Genomic DNA, 24543 nt, shown 5'->3' on the forward strand with positions numbered 1-24543 from the left:
GAGAAGCAGACAGGGGCAGAGAGAGAGAGAGAAAATCCTAAGTAGGTACCACACTTAGTGCAGAGCCAGACACAGGGCTTGATCCCACAACCCTGGGATGATGACCTGAGCCAAAATTAAAAGTTGGATTTTTAAAAATTAATTAATTTATTTTGAGTGACAGAGATAGAGACAGAAGAGAGGGAGAGAGAGAGAGAATCCCAGGCAGGCTCCACACTATCAGCGCTTAGCCCTATACAGGGCTTGAACTCACGAACTGTGAGATTGCGAACTGAGCCAAAATCAAGAGTCTTAACTAACTGAGACACCCAGGTGCCCCTCTATTTTTAGTTTTTTGAGAAACCTCCATATTGTTCTCCAGAGTGGCGGCACCAGTTTGCATTCCTGCCAATAGTGCAAAGGGGTTCCCCTTTCTCCACATCCTCACCAACATCTTTTGTTTCTTGTGTTGCTAATTTTAGCCATTCTGACAGGGGTGAGGTGGTATCTCATTGTGGTTTTGATTTGTATTTCCCTGATGATGAATCATATTGAGCATCTTTTCATGTGTCTGTTAGCTATCTGATGTCTTCTTTGGAAAAGTGTCTATTCATGTCTTCTGTCCATTTCTTAATTGGGTTATTTGTTTATTGGGTATTGAGTTTCTTAGGTTCTTTATAGATTTTGGATACTAACCCTTTACCAGATATGTCATTTGCAAATATCTTCTCCCATTCCATAGGTTGCCTTTTAGTTTTGTTGGTTGTTTCCTTTGCTGTGCAGAAGCTTCTTATCTTGATGAGGTCCCAATAGTTCATTTTTGCTTTTGTTTCACTTGCTTCTGCCAATATGTGTAGTAAGAAGTTGCTACAGCTGAGGTCAAAGAGTTTGCTGCCTGTGTTCTCTTCTAGTATTTTGATGGTTTCCTGTCTCATGTTAGGTCTTTTATCCATTCTGAATTTATTTTTGTGTATGGTATATGGTTCTCCATCCCCTCACTTTCAATCTTCAGGTGTCTTTAGGTCTAAAATGAGTCTCTTTGTAGGCAGCATATAGATGGATCTAGTTTTTTTTATCCATTCTGATACCACATGTCTTTTTTTTTTTACATTTATTTATTTTTGAGAGACAGAGACAGAGCATAAGGGAGAGGCAGAGACAGAGAGAGACAGAATCAGAAGCAGGCTCCAGGCTCTGAGCTGTCAGCACAGAGCCCGATGCGGGGCTCGAACCCATGAACCTTGAGATCATGACCTGAGCCAAAGTCGGACGCTCAACCGACTGAGCCACCCAGGCACCCCATCTTTTGATTGGAACATTAGTACATGTACATTCATAGTGATTATTGAAAGAGATAAATTTAGTGCCTTTGTGTTACTCATAGAGTTCATGTTTCTCATGATGCTCTCTGGTTCTTTCCAGTCTTTGTTGCTTTTGGTCTTTTTTCTTTTTTTCTTTTCTCCACTCAAAGAGTCCCCCTTAAATTTTTTTGCAGGGCTGGTTTAATGGTCACCAAGTCCTTTAGTTTTTGTTTGTCTGGGAAACTCTACCTCTCCTTCTATTCTGAATGACAGCCCTGATGGATAATTCTCGGCTGCATAATTTTCCCATTCAGCACTTTGAACATGTCCAGTCACACCTTTCTGGCCTCCCAAGTTTCTGTTGACAGATCTATTACAAATCTGATCTATCTTCCCTTGCAGGTTTTTTCCCTTGCTGATTTCAGGATTCTTTCCTTGTCTGTGTATTTTGTGAATTTGACTATGATATGCCTTGGTAATGGTTAGATTTTGTTGAATTTAATGGGAGTTCTCTGTACTTTTTGGATTTTGGTGTCTCTTTCCTTCCCCAGATTAGGGAAGTATTCAAATAAACCTGCCTCTTTTTCTCTCTCTTCATCCTCTGGGATTCCTATGTTAAGAATGTTATTACATTTCAGTAAGTTATTGAGTTCCTTAGGTCTACCTATGTGAACCATTATCTTTTTTTCCCTCTTCTTTTCAGCTTTATTATTTTCCATAATATATCATCGATTCACCCCTCTGCTTTGTTCATCATCATTCTTATGGCATCCATTTGGGTTTGCATCTCATTACAGCATTTTAAATTTCATCCTGACTAGATTTTAGTTCTTTTATCTCTGCTGCAAGGGATTCTCTAGTGTCTTCTTTGCTTTTTCAAGCCCAGCTAGTATCCTTATAATCACTGTTTTAAATTCTAGTCCAGACATCTTACTTAAATCCATATTGTGAAATCCCTGGCCATGAATTCTACTTCCTGTTCTTTCTTTTGGGGTGAATTTCTCTGTCTCAACATTTTGTCCAGAAAAAAAAGAAAAAAATAAAAAAAAGAAGAGAATAAACAAACAAACAAACAAAACCTAGATCCTGGGCGTGTTTTGGTCTGCTTGTTAAAGAATCTTCCAAAAGGTTGTTACTTTTCTACTTGTAGACTAGCAGTTTTTGTTCTCTCAGACCTCTGATTGATTTATTGGGTATTCAGAATGATTTGATAACTACCTAACTGTGTTTGATGAATGAGATGTGTTTAGCACCCCCTATTCCTCCACCATGTTAATGCCTCCTCCCGACAGAGGAACTAATTAAATAAAATCACAAAGAAGCATCCCACAAATCTAGAATGTAGGGCACATTCACGACAACAGATTTGATCCTATAGATCCCAGTGTTAGCAGAAGAAAATGAGGATCATGCTAGATTAGAAGGGAAATAACTTATAGGCCTGGATTGGATCTTGGTTTTGATAAAGCCATTGTAAAAGATTGGGATGATTGGTGAAATATAATATAGTCTGTTTACAGTCATGAAAAAGTGGAGACCCTTAATTAGATAAACATTTTAAAATATTATGTATAGTATGATCTCCTTTTGGTAAAAAAACAAAACAAACAAAAAAGAAAACAAAACCTCTAAATGCATGTATATAAATCTAGAAGGATTTATAGGAAGCATTGTTAGTGATAATTACTGGGTGATAGGAGTGTGTTCTGGACTGAACTGTTTCTCTTCAAAATTCATATGCTGAAGTCCTAATCCCCAGTTTAGCTGTATTTGGAGATATGGCCTATAAGGAGATAATTAAAGTTAAATGAGGTCTTAAGGGTGGGAATTTAATCTGATAGGGCTAATGTCTTTATGAAAAGACAACAAAAACACCACAGGTTTCTCACTCTTTGTGAGTGCACAGAGAAAAGGCCATGTGAGGACACAGAGAGAAGGCAGCTGTCTGCAAGCCAGGAAAAGAGCTCTTATCAGAAACCAAATTTTCTGGCACCATAAGCTTGGAGTTCCCAGCCTTGAGAACTGTGAGAAAAATAAATGTCTGTTGTTTAAACTACAGTCTGTGGTACCTTGTTATGGAAGCCCAGCATGACTAATATAGAACGTGCTGATTTGCTTTCCTATTTTTGCTCATCTTTCTTTTCTAACTCTTAGTAAACATTAACTGCTCTCATAATAATAGAAATTTAATTAATTTATTTTAATGTTTATTTATTTTTGAGAGAGAGACAGAGCATGAGCAGGGGAGGGGCAGAGAGAAAGGGAGGAGACACAGAATCCGAAGCAGACTCCAGGGTCTGAGCTGTCAGCACAGAGCCCAAAATGGGCCTCAAACCCATGAACCACAAGATCATGACCTGAGCTGCAGTCAGAAGCTCAACCGACTGAGGCACCCAGGTGCCCCAGAAATTAAATTACAGAGAAAAGTAAAATCTGTTTTAGTAGTGTAAAATTTTGGTTCTGAAAAATGTGAGACTCACATACAAACACTGAATGAAAACTGTTCACTTTCACCACATACTTTTCATCACCCTTTCACCACATACTTTTCAGCTTAATAGCTATCCCTGAGTCTCTCTGTCTCTCTGTCTCTGTCTCTGTCTCCTGTCTCTCTCTCTCTCTCTCTCTCCCCCTTACACACACACACACACACACACACACACACATGCATCCATGTGTGCATGTATTCTTATGAACTTGCATACATTTGAAAAAAAATATTTAAGGTTTAAAATTATTATTTCTAATTAGTAAAATTATCTAAATATGAAGATGTTTTAAAGACTCTGAACTCCAGAAAAAATAACTTTTCTTCTTCGTATCCCTTATACACATGAAAATTGATTAATAGATTTTCTGTACCTTTCTACCAAACCATTCTACAAATCATAAGTTATCAAATCAGTTATCAGACTAATCATCTGCAACACCAACTATACTGCATATTTTCCACATTTCCATCCAGATCTATTTTCACCCTTCACCTTGCTCTGTGCCCAAAAAAGGTGACCTCTACAGAGAACATCTACCTAACTCCTCTATTCTTGGCTTCAGGTTGGGTTTAGCTAATAGAAGACATCAACAAGTGATCAGCAGGTTGGATAAGAGAAAGATTAAGAGTATTTATATTCCATCACCCTCCCTGACTGGTCACTTACAGGCAGAATGAGTGAATTCCTCCACTGAAAGCCTCAGCTCCTGTCAGCCTGCCTCTCCTACTTCTTGAGAACCTGCCGTTTCCTGTTTGTTCTACTCTCCCTTCTTGCTGCCTTTAGGTTTGCAAGTAGTATCAATTACTAACCTTGGGGTGGTTCATCATCCCTTTTCTATTTCCCTTTACCTAGCCACACTTGTGCATAGGCCCGTGGCTAAACTCCCTTGAAGTGCACATTTTTAGTGTGTGTGTCATTATTTCCTGATGGCAACCTGGTTTATACATTGTATTCACTGAGTCATCCGTATGTGTTGCCAGGGAATGAATAAATGGAGAGGAGGAGAAGAATTCCTATTATAGTAATAAGGTGGGTTAGGATATTAAGACCAACTTTCTCATTGAAAATAATTTACAGTGCTAAATAAAATGCAAAATGAATCTTGTTAACAATATCAGAGAACTAGAAACTAAGGAATTACTAGGTCAAAAGTTAAGATGTGGTGGGAACCTAGAGAAGTAAAACAATAAAACTGCTTTCAACTCAAGGGAATTTAGAGAACCTGGAGAATGTTAATCTTGATGGCCTTAAGAGATGCAAAGATTAGAAGAAAAAGCCCTGGACCTGCCCAACTTGGAGAGAAAATAGTTCCAAAAAGAGATTATTTCTCCATAAATAGGATTCCTAAATGATTGCATTCCCCACTCCCATCCGAGAGACAGCAAAGAAAGTTACCTGGTATGGAACAGAACAGGAAAAGGAATCTTTAAAGGCTATAATTCTAGGGTAACTCTACAAGAATACAAAAAGTATTTATAATTTCCAAAATAGTAAAGGGAAAAATATAAAGACAAAAATAATCTAAATCTAAAGAAAGAAATAAAACAAAAGAAAAACATAATATGTGGTGTAAACAAGAAGCCTAAATTAAGATAAAAATATATAAGCATAAATACATTAATATTCACATTACATATAATGAACTAGATGTTTCAGCTAAAGATAAACAAATTATATTTAAAAATACAAATTAGTTGTGGGGTGCCTGGCTGGCTCAATTGGTAGATCTTGATCTCAGGGGCATGAGATTGAGCCCCATGTTGGGAGTAAAGTTTCTTAAAAAAATCCAAATTAATTTTTATTAAGAAGAGATGGTAAAAGAGAAATATATAAAAAGATGGATAGTAAAAAAAGATATAGCATAAAGACACTAACTAAAAAAAAGGGTAGTGAGGATAAATTAATATCAGGCCAAATCAAATTTAAGACAAGCATTTAAACATGAAGAAGATCACTTCATCTGATAAGTGTTTCAACTAAGCAGGAAGAGATGATGTATTTGAATTTATAAACATCTAAGAAATGACCTTAAAATATATTAGTCAAAAACTGACAACTACAAGATAAAAATAGACAAATCTATACACAAAGTGGGAGATTTTAACACTAATAATAAGATGTAGAATATTTGAACGACCTGATTATGGTACCTGGTTTAAGTGGAAATATGTAAAACTCTACACTTGACAACTACACAGTACACACTCTTTCCAAATACTCATAGAACACTGGGTAAGAAAGGATACCTTAAAGAACCATATATAAATAAAGCAAAAACAACACATTCTAACAAAAATTAAGGTTGCTTCTACTCTAGCTCAGAAGACTATCATATCACAATGCCCAAGTGCCTAAAAGCATGGCAGAGAGAGTCAGGAGAAGCTACTGCTACTTCCAACTTGAGAAGTATGCTATCTGCATGGAGCTGTAGAGGATACTGAGGCTTTACAACTTGGAGACTCAAACTTGAAGACATATTTGGATAAATATTGGATACATGAAGGAAACAGCAGGATATAGAACCAGAAAGGCACTGAGGAATCAGCCCATTGTGAAAAGATCAGCAAAATATAAAGATAGGGTATGCTCTAATGGAGTTTATCGTGTATTTAAACTGCCAAATTCAGTTGAAGTCTCTGTAACTTGAAAGAAGTGACAGCCACTTGAGAAATGATGTGATAAGAGTAAAGGAAATGCTAAAAATTGCTGAGAAACATTGGAAATTGGAGAACACTTGTTACAGTAATTCTGCCTAAGAGTATACTTCTCATGTTGTCTTTAGATCTTTTAACAAACAAACACAACTCTATACTGAATCTAAGCTGAATCATTTCCAAAAATCAAAACTGTCAAGACAGAAAGCTGGAAACATGAGAAGTTCTGGGTGAATGACAGATCTGTGTCACCCTTGGTAAACCCAACCTGCACTCCCTAGGAAACAGAGAATTGACTGTACTTTCTGTGGACTTTGGACAATAGGTTTCCCACCTATGTTCACTCTGTTTAAGACCCTTGATGAGTAGTCCTTCAAAGTCATTTCTGAAGCTTTTTTTCCTTTTGTCCGAGGACTTCAGACTGGCAGCTCATGAAGGCTGATCTTTAGTTCTACGGATTACTCTGTTATCAGCTTCTAGCTCAGACTCCTTGGTTCACTGTGCAACTGGCTGCTTGAAGAACCATAAAATTGGGGTGTCACCATTGCACAGTTTGGTGACTCTTAACATTTATCATGACACTGATTGTAAAAGGTCTCTAGCACACTGAATTTTTGGAATAAAAGTGGCCACTATATCTATATGCATACCATATAGAAATTGTCAAGACAAATTAAAATTTCCCCATGTTCTTTTGGATATGTTCCTCCAGATTCATGGCCAGAAATTGTTAAAGTCTACCCTTCTCTAAACAAGTTTTGAATTCTTGTATTATTATTATTATTATTATTATTATTATTATTATTATTATTTTAGGCCTACTGAGGATTTCTCTTTCGCAGGGACCAAAAAGGGCCATATCGTATCATTCCCATACCACTCCATTATCTACTTGATGTATCTACCAAAACATTCTTTTTTTTTTAATTTTTTTAATGTTTATTTATTTTTGAGACAGAGAGAGACAGAGTGCGAGTGGGGGAGGGGCAGAGAGAGAGGGAGACACAGAATCCGAAACAGGCTCCAGGCTCTGAGCTGTCAGCACAGAGCCTGATGCGGGGCTCGAACCCACGAACCGTGAGATCATGACCTGAGCCGAAGTTGGACGCTCAACTGACTGAGCCACCCAGGCGCCCCCAAAACATTCTTTAACCAGAAAAACATAATGCACTCCCGGATCTTCTCACATGTAGCAACTTTAGGGCTACTCTGAACAGGTTGATTAGTCTCATATGTAATAAAAAATAATACTGAATTCAATTGCACTAACTTTTCTTGCTAAGGAATATTTACTGAAAAGCTAAAATTTACTATTTGCCAATAAATTTTAGTATAACCTCAATTTTTGGATAATATGTTCAATACATCTTTTTAAATCTCTGCTCAAGAAATAATAATGAATACTTTTAAGTAGCTGTTAACAAATTAGAAATATAAATCTTCAAAATACAGTTGAAAAGTACATATTATGTGACATTATCACTATATTATTCTAATTAAAATCATTTCATCAAAGAATATATAAAATTGTGAACAGGGAAATGGTAGATGTAGATATAGAGATATCTCCATTTGAAGAGATGATCCAAATTTACTTAGGTAAAAATGTGTCATCGTTGATAACATTAATTTTTATGCAACATAGAAATAGCAATTTTTCTATTCATCAAAAGTGATTCATCAAATATACTAAAATGTTTCTTTTAACTTAATTCATTAAAATTATTTTGCCCTAAATTAAGTTAATGGATCTTAAACTTTTTCCTCTCCTTTTTCCACTGTATTCATGGTTTTTAACCATAAGTTCAGACTGATAACTGAAAATTCAAATTTCCATGTTTTGGTTGATTCTCAAGGATAAAGACTGAAAACGTATTAGATAGATCAATGGGTAAAGCTTATAAAAAGTAAGACCACAAAAAATAAAACACAGTCAATATGCAATTATCTAATGAAGCCACGTGTGTGTGTGTGTGTGTGTGTGTGTGTGTGCGCGCGCGCAAGACCTTTCTTCCTGTTCTTCTATTCTTCAAGCAATTCTTCATTCTCTCAGGATTTTCCATAAAACACCCTGCTTTCTACTTTACTTTGCTGAACCTATGTCATGAATGCAGATCTTTAATACCTTTATTTAATTCAAGTTTATGGTCTGTTTCAGTTAGGTAGTTTTTTGTTGCAAGAAACTAAAAACCCAACATAGATTGACTGGAAAAAAACAACTGGGGAGGGCATGTATTGACTCATACATATGGCTAGTTCAGTAGATTTGCCTTCAGACAAAGCTTTAGGGTTCAAATTCTGTGAAAACAGTTTCCTTTCTCTCTCTCTCTCTCTCTCTCTCTCTCTTTGTTTCTCCCCCCGTTATTCATTTGTACCTCCCTTGTGTTGGCTCCATTTTCAGGTAGGCTATCTCCCAGGGTCTCAAGAAGGTTACCAACCCTGGGCTACATGCTTTTTTGTTCAGCTATGGTGTTAAAGTGAGTCACTGCTCAAATAAATTCCAGATATTAGGTTTTGGCCTTATTTGACCAGGATCATCCTTGAATCAACCATCATAGTATGGTTGATGTGATATGCCAATAGACTTGAACTAATCAGGATCTATTTTTAGAGCTTGAGATGTGGTCAAACCTATTCAAACTATATTGCTGGGAAATGCTGGAAACAGTTCAAACAGGGCGAGGGCCAAATGGATGCTAAGAAAGCAAATATGACAGGCAAATTCCACTAGATGTTGTCTGGACTGTAGAGAATTGGTATATATAAAGGATTAAATGGGTAAGATGAATAATCAGTTGATTTGTGTACATATTTTTAATGTACTCTTGCCTAACTTGTTGGTGAAGATTTTCCTACAGTAAGGCTCAAGACTAAGAAAATTCAACAGTAAGATATAATTATAATATGCTTTAAATTAATTTTTCATCTATAAACTGTAAGTTTTGTTCTTATTGCCCCCAAATAGAGCACTTCCTTCTGTAACTTTTTCATGTCCCATCCTTATACATATCCTAATGAGCAACTAATGTAGTTATATGTTTATGAGAAAACTTATATGTTAATTATCTTGACTGTCTCATAAGTATTATTATCTAAAACATTGGGGGTAAAGGGTTGTTATCCTACATTTAGGACTAATTTAAATTTAACAACTCAGTTTCCATCAGTATTTGGGAAATCTAAATGTAATCACTTGTATATTTAAAAAGATAATGAAAGTACCCATTATAACATGAAATATCTTGATTTATATACATCTCTGTCTGAATTTTTCTAAAAAAACTATAATAGCTACTAAAAACAATAATAGCTACTGTATCCATGAAGAAAACATGACATGGCATAATTCCTTAGAAAGTAGGCCTATCTTGTTGCCTTTTTTTTTTTTTTTGAGAGAGAGAGAGGACGTGTGAGCGGGGGAGGGGCAGAAAGAGGGACAGAGGATCTGAAGCAGGCTCCACACTGCCAGCAGTGAGCCAGAAATGCTGGTCTCGAACTTACTAAACCCAAGATGGTGACCAGAGCGCCTGAGCCAAAGCTGGATGATCAACTGACTGATCCACCCAGGCGCCCCTCTTGCTGCCTTTTTAATGGGAGTTGTAAACAGGGTTCAGTGTGTATGTCAGCTTTTATAGCTATGGAGTGCCATTTTGCTTAGCTATGCCATTATTACACAGGTATTTAACATATTATGGAGAAAACTGATACAATTCTTTGATAAGAAAGACACTTGCTAACATAACACTTTACACTATGCAAAAATACTGAGACATACATCATAATTTGATTCTCAGATCAACTTGAGATACTAGAAGGTTAGATATCCTTCTGTAGATGCAGAAATAGCTTCCAGCAGGGAGCTGATGGATAAGCAGTCAGTCATGGAGCCAGCATGTGGACTATCAGCTCACTCAGGGCAGGATGGTGGCAGGCATTCAGTGACTGCATTCCCACCCACCTTGCCTGATCCTTTACACACATACGCATGAAAGCATCTCCACAGTGCCCACACAGTGACCCTGTTTCCAAGGAGATTGAGGGCAGATTTGGGCTGAATAACATGCCTCCATCAATGGTTCCTAAGAGCTGGAGCAAGAATTCGAACTCCCATCATGCATTGCCAGCTTCCAAAATGCTGTATAGTCAACTGAAGCACAGTGATACTGGGATATCTTGGAGAGAAAATGGGATTTAAGTTCAGAGGATATCTTCTCTTCTTATCACTTTCGGTGGCTATCCTTTCCAAATGAAGTGACTCGGTTTCAGAGATACTCATGCAACAATGACACCAAAAAAGGGGGGGGGGAGGGACGGTGGCTGGAACACATTAGGGGCTCTGAATCTTTATTAAATTAATCAATTGATTGATTGAATCTGGCCTTATATCTGGTCTTTTACAAGTCCAAGTGCTCCTTACAACTAAAGTATTATTATAGTGTCTTTTACATATTTTAACAAATAGAGCCCATGATAAATTTGTAGGGCTCAGAATAAAAGACAATAAGAGCAAAACAAAACAAAAAGTTCCTCTAAGGCTTCTGAATTCCTGCTTTAAGGACACAGGCTTATCATTGGTTTTCTGTATTTCCTACTTGCTCAATCAATAATCAGTTTGGGAGGCACTCAATCGATAGGACTTTGAAAAACTATATGCATGTGTCTAACAGAGGGCAATCTTGAATGTATTCAGGTTCTTTTGTTTTGTTTTTGTTTTTGTTTTTGTTTTTGTTTTTTAGGCATCTTCAAAAGATTTTTTTTAATGCTTTTGTTGTCAAGAGAAAAGCAGATGAGATAAAACACGAGTAGTTGAGCCTGCAGGTCTGGACACAAAACCAGAGTCCTCAAGTTTAATTTTTGAACAATTAGATACAAATTTAACAATATGTAAAGAGCCTCTCTTCTTTAGAACTTTACTGTGAGGCTGGAGGCAGAAATAAGATGCAGCCTGTGGCTTGCACCCCGCCCCTCCCTCCCCCCCCCCCCCCCCCCCCCGGTAGCTTAACTACTTCAGTTTTATCCGATCTGCTCCAACAAGGTCTGACAAACTGCACCACAGCAGAAGAAGCATCTCTCAGGCGATGATGCGTAAAGACACAGGGATTTTTTTAGTCAATTGCAGGAATTAGGATTTAATGCTTTCTACTAAAAGACTTCAGACCTCAGATAGCTGACTGCTATCCACTGAATCTTGGCAGGCAAGGAGACTGCTGGAGCTGAAGCGAGGAAGCCATGTTAAGCAGATTTTCATGAATGTAAGAAATACTTTATTTGTAAAGCTGCTTTTCTTTGCTGCAGTTTAAAAGGCTTTTTTCTTCTTCTCCCTTTTTTTTTAAATCTCTCAGTTTGATCAACTCTCCGTCTTTATCAAAATTACTTTCCCCAAATGTCCCTTAAAGAGCCACAGAAGAGAAATAAATGCTCATGTCATCAAAATAATTTTTTTAAAAGAATAATCCTAAACATTATGTCAATTTAAAAGATTAAAAATGATCACAGTCCTTAAAAAGACTACAAAACACACAGAAATACATTAAATACCTTACCATTGTTTGGCAGTTCTAGAGGGCTACAGATACTGTTTTTGGTTCTGCTGTTTGGTGAAGAGATCAGTTTTGCAACGAGAGATGCTGAAATGGGCTGCACCAGCAGGGATGTGAGGTTTGATCGGTTTTGCCTAAAGCTTCCATCTAGATTCAGAAGAGAAGGGAACAGAATCCTTAGCAAACAGAAATTAAAAACACACAGAGAAGTTTTTTGTAATAATTATTCAAAATATGAACCATATGTTTATTTTAGTTCATTTGTTTATTCCTTAGTTTTACTCTACTTATTAAAAATGATTTGAGGCACATGAGTCCAAATACTATTATGTATCCAAGTTAATGCTGGCAGATTATGCACATGCATTTACCTCCATTGTCCCATATGACCAGGTCACTGGAGACTATATGAAAATACTGAAAATCTGCCAGTCCACCAATAAAACAACTCACCAAAGACAGCTTATGTTAAAACCCATCAGTCAATAAGCCCATCCATATACAGAACTTCAAATCAACTCAACTTTGCCATCATTAAGTAGGCGTGGTCATCCAAGGACAATCTTAGAATGGTACATGTGCTGGTGAGCTCATGAGGACAAGAGTGAGGAGGTCAGGAGGCTCAAGAACAGAGGTCTCCAGGAAGACAAAAATAATGGAAAAACCACATGTGTGCCACTGTACTGAGAGAATATTTACAATAGAGATCAGAGAGCATGTGAGGATCGTCTAAGTACACAGAAAGATAAGAAATGTAAAAATTAGACAATCTTTAGCTTCAAAGGGAGCAAAAGTTGTTCAGGAAGGAAATGTAATCATAGTACAATGTGAATAATATTTATATAGTCAAAATGATATAAATAATGGCTATTTAACACACAAAAAATTGGATATTTCTTTGGAAAAAAAATAAAAGGGCAACAGTCATGGGTGAGGACTCATGGAGACTTGTGAAAGCAAACTAAATCTTTATCTTCCATAGTGGCAATAGATAAAACTGAAAAATTAATTCAACTCATAAACATGCTTTTGAGACACAGAGAGGTAAACATAAAATGCAGAGAACAACTAAAAATACTGAAAGCAATTAAGTATTTGCCTTTGGGAGAGAGGTGGGGCAGAAAACATAGGGAAGGAGAGGAGAAGATGATATTTTTGTAAACTAACTTTGGTAGAATTATTTGAATGCAGTCATCTATAACTTTGAGAAAAACAAAAATTAAATAAAAATAAGGAGAGAAAATTATGGTAACACAAGGAGAAGCAAAATACACAAGTACGCAGAGTAAATAGAATGAAGTGAATAAATTAAACTGTGCTTAAGAACTAAAAGATATGTCTTCAGTTTATATATTTATACTGACTCAGGGTAGAAAGACACAATGGAATGACTCTATCAAGTCGCCAGAATGTCTGTGAACACAGAGCTTTATTTTTCAGAACTTTTATTAGGGAAAATGATTGCCAAAGGTTTTCTCAGAATTTAATTTGATAGGACTGCAGGGGGTGCAGAGCTCAACCACACTGGTATCCAGGCTGCAGGAGGCAGATTATAAATGAGAAAATATGTTACAGAAGTGCTCCCTTAATTTATCATCTGGAAAACCACAAGGCTAAAAAAAATGATATTTAGCTTAGGCCTATGGCAGCCATGGCAGACATGGCTTTGAAGAGAAAAAATAAATAAATAAAGATTTAAGCTTCGGATCAGATTTGTTATGTAAGCACAGTGCTGGTTGCATAATTCAGTAACCCCTTTTACATGGATATATGACAGTGCATTTTGACCATAGTGTATCATCGCTTCCTAGCCATTTTCATGTCTTAGTACTAAGACTGGCTGTATAATTTGCAGGGCCCACAGTAAAATGACAATGTGGGACTTCTTGATCAAAAACCATGAAGAATGTCAAGATGGCAACAGCAGAGCATTAAATCAAGCGTGGGTCTTTCTGAGTGGGGGCCTATGCAACGCTGCAGGTTGCATGCCCATGATCCAGGCCCCGCAGATGCTAGCAGTCATTTAACCCACTGACAAAAACCGAAGGGGATTTTCATACTCCAAGGAAGCTGCTCTCAGCTTCAGGTGACCAGTTCTAGTCTCTCTTGTTCCAGGCTGCACCTGAGGTCACAGTGCTTAATATCTCAAGGCATAGATGGTGTCCCTCAGCACACCAGCTGGGAAGCCCTGATATAGCCATTTTACTCTGTTTCTTCAGCATATATTTTCTCCCTCAGTCGTTACCTTCTGGATTTCTAGTGTACACAGGACAATAAAATGATATTTCTGAGAAACGTGCAATCTGTTATTTTGATGTTTTCATGGATGTTAGGTGCTGACATATCACCACTACAAAATGAAACTCCCTAAAATGCTACATGATCTCACCACTCCCCAGATCAATTATTGAACTCTTTAGTTTGACATTCAAGGCTCTTCACAATCCCAGATTTTATATTTTGAACATTATTTCCTATCATTCCTCTCGATACATCTTATGCTAACACTTAAGCTGTTCCGACATGTTCTGTGATGTATGACCTGAAGCCGTTCCTTCCACATCGCTTACCCTTCTAATGCATCACACAGGTCTGAAGTATACACTTCCTTTAAAACTCAACTCAAAAGTTACTTTTTTACAAGAAGGTTTCTCTGTCTCCCTGGACCATATGTGACACTTTCTGCACCTTTTTTCTTTTTCTTTCTTTTTTTTTTTTTTTTTGGTAGTGCTTGTCATTTCTAATTAACATTATCATTACATTTTTATACTTATCACTTTTTCACTTTGTTTCTCCTCTTTAAACTCTAAAATCCTTAAAGACAAAAGCAAGTATTCCACATCATTGCACGACATGCAATGCCTAGCACAATGCCAGGAACACAACACAATCAACAGTTCTTTAAAAAATAGTTTCAACATCACTATCACTGATTTTCTGAGTGCCTAGAAAATGGTACAAGGGTACGACCAAAGAATAAATTACATTATATTCTATTAATACTATGTTTGCTATACATTTGTTCTTTTTCTCCAGCTAACTAATCTCCCACAGCAGACATCACAAAGACTTTCAAAACCCATCTATCCCCATCAATTTGCTGGTTAACCTTGTTTTAAAATTACCTTTTGAGTGTAAAAAAAAAAGACTACCGTTATAAATAAAACAATCTGAGATGTATTTATCTGTTAATGAAAAATCAGTAACTGCATTCCTTTTTTTCTTTAAAATGCTCTATCAGGAATATGAAACAATATATGAGTGCACCTTAAACCCTAACTGAACATACTCAAATCTTTGATTTGTTTCCTGCATGACTAATAGACTTGCATTAGTTTTGAAATATATGAAGTGGCTCATTAATTTTTTACCTTCAGCTTAATGGAAATTTGACAAACAGTTCACTTCTGAGAGGAGACAGTAAAAACAGGACTTCACAGTATACTAAGATTAAATTATAGACCAATGTTATTTTTTAACTCATTTATTGAAGAGCTGAGAAAAGACTTTTATTGTCTTATTAAGAGGCTTTGAATAAAACCAAATATATGTACCATTTTTATTCATTTACATTTTAAAACACATTTATGAACTATAAGAATCCACTAGATATGTGTTGAAAATCAGGCAGAATGTGTGCCTTGGTGCGAAGGGCACCATACGGAAAAGATGTTTACGTTACCTCTTAGCATTCCAACTTTTAGATTAAAGCGTGGATATTGTGCCCTGTTCATTGTTTATGCTCTATAAAGACTGACACTAACTTACATTTTAGTGGATAGTGAGTTCTGTCTTCACTTTATGTACTCTTTGTGGTCTATGTAATGATCCAAATCAATCCATGCCATTAATAGCCCAATCTCTAACACAGTGGCACCTGCATATAGTAGAAAGAGGAAACTGGATATACCGAGCCCCCAGTTTGACTTCATTACTGACTCTGTCTGTGAAATGTAACATATAAACAATGCTCATATTGTCATCCCCTCTACTATACCTGAACAACCAAGATGATGCCAAAGGGCATTCATTATGCTGACTTACTGAAACAGAAAGAGTGTATTAGCTCAGAAGCCAAGAGACTGAACCACAGTAGGTGAAACTTACAAGAAATAAGGTTAGAAATAAGTGAAAAGGTTTTCTAATTGAACATATTTAAGGTTTTGCATTATGCTTTTTCAAATTATTGATACCCACTTCAATCATATCTGGTTGTGTATATAAAGAAAATGTGAACACTGTTATCTGCCCGCACTTTTTTTGTGTGGCAAGATGGAATTCTTTTAAACTCAATTGAAAAAGTGAAAAGAGCAAGTACCAATTACTCAAAGAGTATTAAAAAAACTAAACCTTCAGAAACTAGAAATCTTAGACACTGGGATCCTCAGATTAATGCACCAAGAAGTGAAACAAGGTAAAAACAAATGCTGGTAGATAAAGCAAGAAGAGGTTTGTGTGGATCAGTGAAGATAATGTGCTGCCGTTGGAGGGGACAGTACAGTTTCCAAGTTGAGGAATATAACTCAACTCTCAGCACCTGTGTGTGTAAACATAAGATCCAAGCTACATGATGACATATGTGTGTGTGTGTATGTGTGTGTGTGTGTGTGTGTGTGTGTGTGTGTGTGTGTGTATAGCAGAGATCCTATAGACTCTTTTCATCCAATGTGTGTAGTCCTTGGACAAGCAGCATGGGCATGATCTAGGAACCCATTAGAAATGCAGAGTCTTGGGGACCTGGGTGGCTCAGTCAGTTGAGAATCCAACTTTGGCACAGGTCGAGATCTCGCAATTTGTGGGTTTGAGCCCAGCATTGGCTCTGTGCTGACAGCCTGAAGCCTGGATCCTGCTTTGGATCCTGTCTCCCTCTCCCTCTGCCCCTTCCCTGCTTGCTCTTTCTCTCTCTCTCTCAAAAATAAACATTAAAAATTAAAAAAAATGCAGACTCTTAAACTCCACCCCAGACCTTCTGAATCTGAATGTGCAGTCTAAGAAGATACCCAGGTGATTCATATGCACATTAGATAACCACTAGTCTAAATCATTTCATATTGTTTCACGGCACAATTTACATAATTTTCACAGCAAAGAAGACATAAAAAGCAGGATAAAGAAGATAAAAAAATAATGGAGTGGGTTTGCTCACCTTTCCCAAAATTAAAGGTGACGGAGCCTTCAACTGTATCAATAAACCCCAAGCCAACAGTTTTCTCCGAGGCTCTTTAAAATGGGAAACAAGGCTGCTCATATACTATCCCTAAATAACGAGTGTAAATTGGACTGAGAACACTTCTTTTTGTTTTTGTCCTTTCCGCAAAGATAAATTTGGTGATTCAAGATCAAAATTGCATTTACAACACTTTATTTCAGCCATGAATAAATATTACAATAGCTAACTGATTTGACTTCTTTTTTTCCTTGGTTTTCAACGATTCTAATTCATTATAGTAGGAAGACTGACAAACCTAAAACGTAAATACTGCCTACTTGCCAGTGAACCAAGCAATCAGCTTAAAAAGCAGAGATTTAAAAAAAAAAAAAGCATTTTGTGCTGCACTTTTAGAGAAAGGCCCAAATAGCAAACAGACACGTTGATATCAGGGATGTTATCCTAGAATATTTGATTTGACTTTCTCCAGAGAACTGCCACTTTGACAGAAATCAGACCATTAAATAACTGGCGCAAATGTTTTTTTCATTTTTATTTTAGCTCAGTAAATTTACAGTTATTTCCCTGAAATGACCAGTGCACTAAATTGGCTAGTCATTTTGTTGTCCTTGTAAATACAGCTGATCTTTTCTTATTTCAGTATCTCATAACCTGCTGGTTATGAATATCGCCATCTTCCCTCCAGCTGGTGAAATTCAATACTGTGTTCTTTAGGTTATTATTAAAAAGGAAACAGTTAACACTTAAAAATGCTTTCTGTTATGCAGTTTCCTTGGGGCTCCTTTGTGCTCTCCATGTCTCTGTGTATACATACATACATACACCCACACCCACATATACACATGTATATATTTTTACCATATAGGGTTTTGTACTAATGATCATTTTCATAACTAAAATGAAGTATTGTTTCCTTAATTTACATCATATTTCCTGCCTGCCCTCAAACTAATATAAACTGTCGTTCTGAAAGCTGGCTGATGCCAGTGTACCCAAATCTTAAAGGTCCTTGCATGCGTCCCCATATAAATCCTCGTTTACATATTTAGTAAACACTCTTCTGTTCTAATTTTCTTTTTATTTTCTGCTCACTGACTGGAGTTTAAGTTTCTCGGGGGCTGATTCACTGTTATATTCCCATGGCTTAGCCCACTGCACAGTAAAAGCAGCATCATTTGGATGAATGATCAGACCAATGTGCAAGTGAATAATTTTGTTTTGTCTGATCCTAAACCTAAAACTCATGACTCATGATATAAAACTTGCAATCACAAAACCCTAAAACTGAAGACACAGATGGTCTCATCTCCTCATTTCATTGGTCCTCTCTTAAGCTAAAGCATCTTGCCGTATTCCCTAGTAATTATCACAATATTTTAATGCTTAGCTAATGTGTTGTAAAAAGTTATAAAGGGGATAGAAAGTAACATACTCATTTATAAAGCAAAGAATCTATATAATCTGATATTAAAAGAGCATACAGATTATGTATAGTTTTATTTTAAAAAATAGTATATAAGAAAAATCTGTTAATATTGTTAATATTTATATTTGCTAATTTAATTTGGGCTCTCTCTTTCCAGTTAGTTTATTCAAAATTATTGATCATGAAAATGAGATAGGCTCAGCAGAACCTGACAACTTCTTCACTACTTTTCTCATCACTAAAGATATTTTTCCTTAATGCTTAGATATATAAACTCTAGATCTGTATTGGTAAAGTGAAATTATTTGGGGCAAAGGGCATTAAAATATAAATTATCATTATTCTCTCCCCTCAAATAAATATGTTTGTATCATCCTTGTAGTTGTGGCTATGCCACAGACATTCAAGTAAGGAAGAGTTTTTATTATTGTAATAAAAGTCTTGATGAATGTGCAGTTAAGTGAGGTGCTGAACTTCACTCTGGCCAGTATACAGGACACAAGCATAATATTTAATTAAATTGTTAGTTGAAATCTGATGTGTCCTATAATTGAATTCACTATCATTTAGAGAATTATGAGAATATATTTTTTATAAATACCTTATATTTTTGGATGACTTTACAACACAATGAAAAATTACTTCAAAGCCCATTCCTATGCTTCAAATAGATGGTGGACATCAATGCACTTTAAAGCATTTTTGTAGTCTGCTCCTTTCTACTCAAGAAAAGGGAGTTCCTTTGGCATGGGGCTTTACCTCACTGAGTTTGTATTGGCAAATTTGTTTTTTTAAGTGAATATTTAGATGTACAATGGCAGTGGTAACATTCAGATATTGACAAATATTTGTATAATGGCAGTGGTAACATTCAGATACTGACAAATATTTTCTTAATTCTATTTCAGAGGGATGATTGATGATATGAGAACTGATTTCCCTTTCCTTGAAAGTCTAAATATTTATACTCTTTTGTATTCACCATTTGTCTACTCAGACTATTTCGTTCCCCAAAGCATTCCAAGAACATGAAAATTTGGAAATAAACCATAAACTATATCATAAAAAAAAACGAAGAGACAGATAAAATATCTAGTTTGTTCCTTACTTCAAGGAGGGTAGTCTAGATTCATAACTGGATAACTGCCCATCTGCACATTACATATAATATAAGCAAAGCAGTCCTCTTCAGAGGCATTCCCCTGAGAAGTTTCTCATCTCAAACTTGAAGGGTGTGAACATCAGAATGATGTGCAAAGCTTCTAGTTTTAGGAAAAGTGTAGTTTGCATTTTTCAAAAGATAGCAAATAAACTATGTGGATGTGTTTGGTGGTTGGTTGTTGTGAAAGTACACAATCATTAATTTACAATAAAATTCTTCATAACAGATTGTAATGGGAACACATTATTTTATGAGACTGATTAGATGAACGGGCAGAAAACCAATGCTTTATTTCTGGATTTATTTATTTTTTTGGTTTGATAATAAAAGTAGTAAATAATTAACCCTTGTTCTCCTGATATAGATGTTAGGTTAAATGAGCTATCACATATGCAGTGTTTCCCAGATCTTCTTATATTCTTGTGTATTTTCTATTTCTGACATGGAAACACTAACACAAGAAAGGGATACTGGCCTTCAGTCCAGAGACCAATATCTGGTCCTTACTCTGCCTCTAAATGGGAAGTGACTTGGGAACATTTTTCACCTCTTTTGCAGCCTTAAACTCATAATATATGTAATGTCTAAGGACTTTAATTTCTAAAGTTTTGATTCTAAACCTGTTCATGAGCAATCATTTAAATAAGTTAACAGTTTCCTCTCCAAAATGTGTTTCAAAACGTCATATGGTACTTTATAATCCTGACAGTAATTTAATAGAAATATTTCTTAAATAGGCTCTTTGCATTGAGACGGTTACATCTAAGTTTGAGGTGAATATCTCATTATCATCACAGAAAAGTCCCTCAGATGTGGTATGGGTAATATGAAAGATGCCGATAAATTTCCAACATGGCTTATCATTTTTCTTACACCATCACTAATATTATTTTTACTAACAATCACACATAGAATTATGGCTTGAAAAATATCACTCTAGTATTTTGCTGTAGTGTTTGTGTATACTGGGAGAAGAAACACCTGGAAGGAAAAAGAAAAAGTAGAAATTTTAGACATACACCATGGGAAAAAAAATGCCCTCTTTTAATAAGCCACAGATTGATCATCAAGAACTATTTCTAAACAGGGGCATCTGAGTGGCTCAGTTGGTTAAGCAACTGACTCTTGATTTCAGCTCAGGTCATTATCTCACAGTTTGTGGGACTGAGTGCCACATCGAGCCCCTCGTGGAGCCTCACATCAAACCCAGCATTGAGCCTGCTTGGGATTCTCTCTCTCTCTGCCCCTCTGCCACTTGCCACTTGGATGTGTGCTCTCTGTCTCTCTGTCTCTCTGTCTCTCTCTCTCTCTCTCTCTCTCTCTCACACACACACACACACACACACACACACACACACTCTGTCTCTCAAAAATAAATAAACTTAAAAAGAAAGAATTGTCTCTACACAGAACTCTAGTCAAAAATATTCTATTATTAATTCTTCTTCTGAATTTATGTGAGAATTTTCTTATTGAAAAGCCCTATAATTTGGCGAATGTAATTTAGCAATTTGTTTAGTATGCACATTTTCTGAAAGTATTTTATGAAATGAGACCCAAATTAACATTAAAAAACCGCACTGAAATAATGCTTTGCCTACTTTCTTACTAAGGTAATGTTTTTAGTGTTCTGAAAGGTTATTTCACCAAAATTAAGTCTTCTTTGAAGTCACACAAAAGGCTGTAATGACACAATGAGAGACACGGCTATGCTTAGTATAGTACTAATGGTCCAGTTAATAAGCTAGGGTGTACTGTGAGGACAGGAACAGTGTCTTTGTTAGTTCTTATATGTAGAACTTCAAATAGCACTGGGCACAGTCATCTTTTAAAAGCTTTTTTATGATAATGGAGCTCAAACAAAATTCAAAATTATTCACTTTGGCCTAAATTTCCTTTCTAGCTACTTCATATAATATTCTTAAAGTCCAAGGATGTAACATTCTACCCTGCACCACACATCAAGGACATTTTTGGTCATTCTTAGTCGACATTATGAATGTTTCTTAGAAGAGGTGGAAAATGGGTTGGATCTTAAAGTTAAATGTCCAAAAGTTGTTCTAGAGCAAGCACAGAACCCCTCCGCAATTCTATTTAATTCCATTTTTGTGGCAGTTGGGTTAGGATTGGAACAGAGAGCCCAACAGATCTGAGAAGGGACAGAGGATCCAAAATGTCCAGTTTCATGACTAGAACTATTCAGGGAATGGAAGAAACCCCTGGTGTTTAATAGGGTATGTGAAATGAACCAGCAAGGCAAAGAGGCTTCAGCAGGCCTGAAGAGGGTAGGTGGGCCAGAAATGAGGAAGTGACTGATACTTGAAAAAGACAGTGATGAATTCAGTGGAAGCAAAAAAATAAACTGCTAATGAATGGGTCAATGGAAAAGCAGGGTCCCATGACTAATCGGTGGTCAGCATGTCAGAGTTCGGCCCATGAAGTGAGTTTTCTTGACTCATTACAGGAAAATAAGAGTTCTTTTAAAAGTAGTGGATAGAGCACTGAAAACAATGACTAGAACTGTTTTATTTAGCTGCAGCTAAAGTGTCAAATGATCCTGGCTTTGACAAGACTTTTAGTACAACATGTAAGTTTCAAACTGTAAAGAAAATATTTATAAGGGCGATACTTCCAGGCAAAAGAATCAACATGATTAAACAAGCTGTAATGGGAAAGAAAAGGTGTGAAAAGTGAATGGCCAGTGGCCAATATTAACTGGAGATTACCATATATGTTGTAGATTAGGGCTAGAATTATAGAATCTTTGTTGAGGTAGGCCTTGTATATGATGGATGTAGAAGTGTGGAGAATTTTAGGTAGGCCCTAGGGATTTTGATAGGGTTTTGAGCAGAGAATTGGTACCATGGAAGTGGATTTTAGAAATATTGATCTGAGAGTGTTATGCAGGAAAAAAAGGCAAAAAGGGAAATACAATGAAAACAACAAAAATAGATCCCATTTTCCATACACAGAGCTTGTATTTAGCATATCTTACCTCATTGCATTTCAACACTTTACACGTGATACAATTTTTCAACCTAGTTATTGTTATTTCTATTTTACAAAAATGACTCTGAAGCTCAGAAACTTTGAAATGCTTAAAGTCGCATAGCTGACAAGCAACAGAAGTGGGCTCAGAGTCTGCTTCTTTCAGACTCTGAAATTAAGGGTCTGGTGTCAAAAGTGTTAGAAGCTGTAACAGTTTCTCAACAAGAAGTAATACCTGCATAAACTAGAATGTCTCTAGAAGCAGAAAGTAAAGAGTCATGTAAAAAAGCGTGAAAAAGTAGAATTGTCAACACTTAGCAACCCACTGAACGGAGTAGTGGCACTGAGGTGATAGAGAAAGCAATTAAAGTTTCAATCCTGGGTGTGTGGGAGAATGAAAGTCCTATGAGTGACACAGACAGATTCAGCAGGAAAAGTGTCCTGGAGGCAAAGAGAAGTCAGAATATTCTAAATAATTATATATAGCAGGTGGCTTCATTGGACAATTACTACTTTATAAATAACAGTACATGAAATAAATAAATAATGCATAAATAAAGCAAAAAATCCTCCTCACCAGTTCACATTACAGTTAACCCCACTGGTTGTTTTCGGAACACTTTGCAAATGCCTGCACAATGACATCCTTTAAACTGCTGTCTCCCAGGCCATAAAGTGAGGACAAAGGCTGCCAAATATGTAGCTCAGGCTTCAGGATTAATGAGAGTGCCCATAAAGCGCTTTGAGCTCCAAAGAATAGGTACAATATAAATGAGCCACATTATTCCAGTGACAAATACTATCCATATACTGCCCAATAAACCCCCCTAAAATGCGATTTCTTGTTGTTCCTTCTGATAGTGCATATTGTCCTGATAGCACTTCTTTTCATTCTTTTGAGGTTCCCATGGAAAAAAAAAAACAAACATTTGTGCTTCATGCCCAATTTGTGAAGTATACTGAGATACACAAATCAAATGATAATAGGATATTCTATGGTTACTTTCTCCTAGTACCTTTGGTATAAAATGAACAAAAAGAGCAATGCACTTACAAGGTTGTTTCAAAGAAAATATAAATCACATGAAAGCAAGATGGCTATTTTTAGAATGCTATATTCAAGTCAAATTCATTTTTCAGTACAAAAGAAGACATCAGCTACTTTCTGCATACATTCAGGATTTGTTGGAACTACCTGAAATTTCAAAATTATTTCATGTTTTAATAAAATACCAATGACATGCTAGATTTATAAGATCACATATTATATCTATACAACCTAGGCTGAAGCAGTGTTGGTATTAAAATTTAATAGTTCTCCATAAGCAATAAGAAATTCTAAAAATTTAACTAATGTCACACTAATACCATATCATGATATAAAGATTCAAAACTCTAAATTTCTGCTTTAGTTATTGACAAAATAGTGCATAGCCTTTTTTAAATGTTTATTTATTTTTGAGAGTGTGAGAGAGAGACAGAGAGAGAGGCAGAGCACGAGAAGGGGAAGGGCAGAAAGAGGGGGAGACACAGAGAACATAAAGCAGCTTCAGGCCCTGAGCTGTCAGCACAGAGCCCAACGTGGGGCTCGAACTCACAAGCTGTGAGATCATGACCTGAACCAAAGTTGGTCATCCAACTGACTGAGCCATCCAGGTGCCCCAAAATGCATAGACGTTTTAAATATAGTTATGACAAATTTTCATGAATTCACCTCTATGCTAATCTTATATGTTTAACAATGTATGTAATCCTGAGATGGGAAAACCTCAGCAGGGAAATAATAATGGGTAGAGAAAGAAAATTACAGTTATTTTTTTAGTCTACCTCT

At 36.3% G+C, this 24543-nt stretch overlaps 1 protein-coding gene across 14 annotated transcripts in view; it reads right to left on the minus strand.

Moving 5' to 3' along the window:
• NAALADL2 (N-acetylated alpha-linked acidic dipeptidase like 2) overlaps positions 1 to 24543 on the minus strand; it is a 1340454-nt gene that overhangs the window by 343885 nt on the left and 972026 nt on the right. For all 14 annotated transcript variants that reach the window (XM_023260390.2, XM_023260391.2, XM_045036390.1 and 11 more), the window contains one exon: positions 11970 to 12113. In XM_023260390.2, coding sequence (XP_023116158.1) covers positions 11970 to 12113 — 144 coding nt within the window. The remainder of the gene's footprint in view (positions 1 to 11969; positions 12114 to 24543) is intronic.

Source organism: Felis catus, chromosome C2 (genome assembly GCF_018350175.1).
Source record: "Felis catus isolate Fca126 chromosome C2, F.catus_Fca126_mat1.0, whole genome shotgun sequence".
Taxonomy (NCBI): domain Eukaryota; kingdom Metazoa; phylum Chordata; class Mammalia; order Carnivora; family Felidae; genus Felis; species Felis catus.